Below are 3,605 nucleotides of genomic sequence, written 5' to 3'. Positions count from 1 at the left end.
TGGTTGGTTATAATTTTTGTGGTTATATTTCTATAGTAGTTATATTTTTGGTCAAAACATGGTAATAATTTTGGTCAAAAAATGGTTATATTTTTGGTCAAAACATGATAATAATTAGGTCAAAACATGGTAATATTTTTGATCAAAACATGGTTATATGTTTGGTAAAAACATGGTTATATTTTTGGTCAACACATGGTTATATTTTTGGTCAAAACATGGTTATATTTTTGGTCAAAACATGGTTATATTTTTGGTCAAAACATGGTGATATGTTTGGTAAAAATATGATTATATTTTTGGTCGAAACATGGTAATATTTTTGGTAAAAGAATGGTTATATTTTTGATCAAAACATGGTAATATTTTTGGTAAAAAAATGGTTATATTTTTGACCATAACATGGTAATATTTTTGGTAAAAAAATGGTTATATTTTTGGTCAAAACATGATAATAATTTGGTCAAAACATGGTTATATTTTTGGTCAAAACATGGTTAGATTTTTGGTCAAAACATGGTTTTATTTTTGGTTAAAACATGGTGATATTTTTGGTCAAAATTCTTTACTATTAAGTTCCTACAACACCTTTAAATTCAAAATCTAAAGTTTTTTTTTAAATTGATATATTTTTTGTTTGTATTAGTAATCAGAATTTAATTTGAAAAGTTCCGTAAGCGAGCAGAAGTTTCTGAAAATTAACATAATCGTTAAGTTAAAAATTTACGTTTGCTTACAAAGAAAATTGTGACATTTATTTTACGAACATTAACGAATGGATTGAAAAAGTACAAAAGGGCCAACCCCTACCCTGAAGTTTATCTTTCATTCAATCTCAAAAAAAAATTTACGATAAAAGAAAGAGTTTGCAACAAAATCTTATTTTTAATGCCTTTATCTTTACAACCCGACGTCGTGGACCTTTAATATTTTAAACTATGAATCTGTCAGATCAAATAATCTTATTTTAAAATATCAAAGATTTACACCATCAAGTTGCAAAGATATAGGTATTAGAACATGTGAAGTTTTACTAAAACCTAACTCCTTCACACTAGGCTTTCTTAACTATTTAATTTTTTACATTTTATTCAAGTATTTAAAATGTTAATAAATTCATAATCGCGCAAAATTATTTTTGTTAACAAGATCTTCGGGGACATACATATCTTAAACCCCGCCTTATCAATTTACAGCAGTTTCCTGTGTTCGGATAGTAACAAATATGTGTGCTGGGACACGAAGATGAGAATTCCTGGGATAGATACACACTGCCTGATGTCCCTATATTACAGACAAGTTAGATAAAGAAACAATATATTAAAGGGAGAGTCCGGCCAGGCATGGTAGTTGAACTGAAAGTGCACAACTGTCGAGAAAAACTTTAGGAATCATTTGATATCAATGAGACATTTTTACGGTGTACAGTTTTTAAATAAGAGCGTAAAGGCGTTTGTAATATTTCACCAGTTGTTTCAGTCAGCAGAAGAAACGTTTTTTTACAAATATTTAATAACCCGGACAAATCATGTAAAATATTATTTTATAGACTAATTTGCTGTTTAGGAACATATTTCTGAAAAGAAATTATCGAAGAAAGACATATTAGAAGTTTAGAACCGTAGAACCACTTAATTTCATTATCATCATTTCCTCTGCTGTTCCTATAATTTTACTCGCAGATTTCTTAAAATGTCGTCTTCCAATGAAAATAAAGATAACCTCCATCAAGCAACCCTAGCTCCCCTAGCTGAGAGAATTTGCATAAACCTGCGAGATTTTAAAAAGAATTTTAATAACTTATTTCAATGATATAAGTTCATTATTTTTTTCCGAATCTTTATACATGCAACTAGTTTGTTACATGTTTAGTCCATGTTATTTGAGAATTGGAAAAAAACGTTTCTTCTGCTGACTTAAACAGCGTTAAGTCGTTTCTAATATTAGAAACGACTTAACGCTTGTTATACTTGTTAATCTTGATATGGATATTCAATAAGGACACTTTTAAATGTTAAGCTAAATGCTTGTTCCCTCGATTAAATTTATCCCCGCATGGTACGACGAAGAAATTAAATTAATCCGTAAGTCTGTATAAAATGGAGATCAATGCTTGATCCGGAGATTCATAAAAAATAAGTTCTGACTTCAGATACCATAATTCATAAATCAACCTAGTCCTGGGCCTGACCCAAGAAAAGTATAATGGTCAGTCTAAATTTTTGAAAATTTCCATATAAAAATTTAGATTTTTAATGAATTTTGAAAATCCATAATTAAAAACAGTAAAATGAAAAGTATAATGGTCGGTCTAAATTTTTGAAAATTTCTATATAAAAATTTAGATTTTTATGAATTTTGAAAATCTATTATTAAAAACAGAAAAATGAAAAGTATAATGGTCGGTCTAAACTTTTTTAAAATTCTAAAAAAGTTAGATTTTAAATGAATTTTGAAAATCTATTATTAAAAACAGAAAAATGAAAAGTATAATGGTCGGTCTAAACTTTTTAAAAATTCTAAAAAAAATTTAGATTTTAAATGAATTTTTAAAATCTATTATTAAAAACAGTAAAATGAAAAGTATAATGGTCGGTCTAAATTTTAAAAAATTCTGAAGAAAAGAATTTTTATTTTAAATGAATTTTGAAAATCTATTATTAAAAACAGTAAAATGAAAAGTATAATGGTCGGTCTAAATTTTTAAAAATTCTTAAAAAATTAAATTTAAAATGAATTTTGAAAATCTATCATTAAAAACAGTAAAATCCAAGACATTTGTTATTGTTGCCAATATCGAACGAAAAGGACAGGCCCACAGATACATGAGCAATAAAACCCAAGGGCGCGAATCTCCACTAGATTTGAAATTATTTGCTAAACCTGTAGATACAGTGAGAGGACGACCTCCAATTCCACCAACACCATCCACCTTCACACACCCAGGGGAGTCCTTCGTGACATTGTAGAACTCCCAGGAGTCACAGATCCACTGCAGGTTGTCGTGATCATCATAACAGTTTGCATTTATAGTGTTGAGTATAGGAGTATCCCAGGAACATTCATATCTATCATTACAAAATCTTGGTTCATATCTTTCATAGCAGTTCCACTCACCATCATTATCCTGCCAGCACTCAGGGGTCTTGCTTGCAGGATTTATATTGAAAACAACGTCAGCCACATCGGTTCCGCAGAATATTGGTGAGCACATTGAAGAAAGAAGAATCCATAATTTTGTCCACATACTTATAATAGGATGAATCGCTCAGCAGCCGCGGAAGGTATCAATTTTAAAATTCAAATAATGGAAGAATTCAACGCAACACAACATTTTATATCTACGGGAATGTGTAAAAAAATGTATGAAACTTAATTGAATTGTTAACTTTGTAAAGAATTAAATCACATACCCTAATTCTAAGAAAGTATATTTTTGGCTTTATGGTTTTAATGGTAATTTTTTACTCAGACCTCACCGTCAGGCTGACTCTGAGAGAGGGTGGAAAGGCAACTTCGACGTTTGAGAAAAATTATTTCTATAGACTACACTGTTTTCAAATAATGTAATATGCAATAGCTTTCAGATTTTTTCCTTTGGAACC

At 29.3% G+C, this 3,605-nt stretch overlaps 1 protein-coding gene across 1 annotated transcript; it reads right to left on the bottom strand.

Annotated features, from left to right (window-relative positions):
* Nucleotides 1–1,017: 1,017 nt before the first annotated feature.
* LOC111710481 (uncharacterized) lies at nt 1,018–3,313 on the bottom strand. The gene is made up of 2 exons (XM_023484584.1): nt 2,884–3,313; nt 1,018–1,284 (listed from the first exon to the last, which is right to left on the bottom strand). Exons 1-2 carry the CDS (start codon nt 3,245–3,247, stop codon nt 1,142–1,144), a joined length of 507 nt encoding a protein of 168 aa, XP_023340352.1. The 5' UTR covers nt 3,248–3,313; the 3' UTR covers nt 1,018–1,141.
* Between the last annotated feature and the right edge of the window lie 292 nt (nt 3,314–3,605).

Source organism: Eurytemora carolleeae, unplaced genomic scaffold, assembly GCF_000591075.1.
Source record: "Eurytemora carolleeae unplaced genomic scaffold, Eaff_2.0 scaffold1069, whole genome shotgun sequence".
Classification (NCBI taxonomy): Eukaryota; Metazoa; Arthropoda; class Copepoda; order Calanoida; family Temoridae; genus Eurytemora; species Eurytemora carolleeae.
Note: the sequence above shows the minus strand (reverse complement) of the source record. Positions and strands in the feature narration are given on the sequence as shown.

Coding starts and splice junctions, on each gene's coding strand:
- LOC111710481 (XM_023484584.1), bottom strand. CDS start 3,247: ATGTGGACAAAATTATGGATTCTTCTTTCTTCAATGTGCTCACCAATA. Junction 1,285..2,883: donor TCCTCTCACTGTATCTACAG/GTTTAGCAAATA, acceptor TCTGTAATATAG/GGACATCAGGCAGTGTGTAT.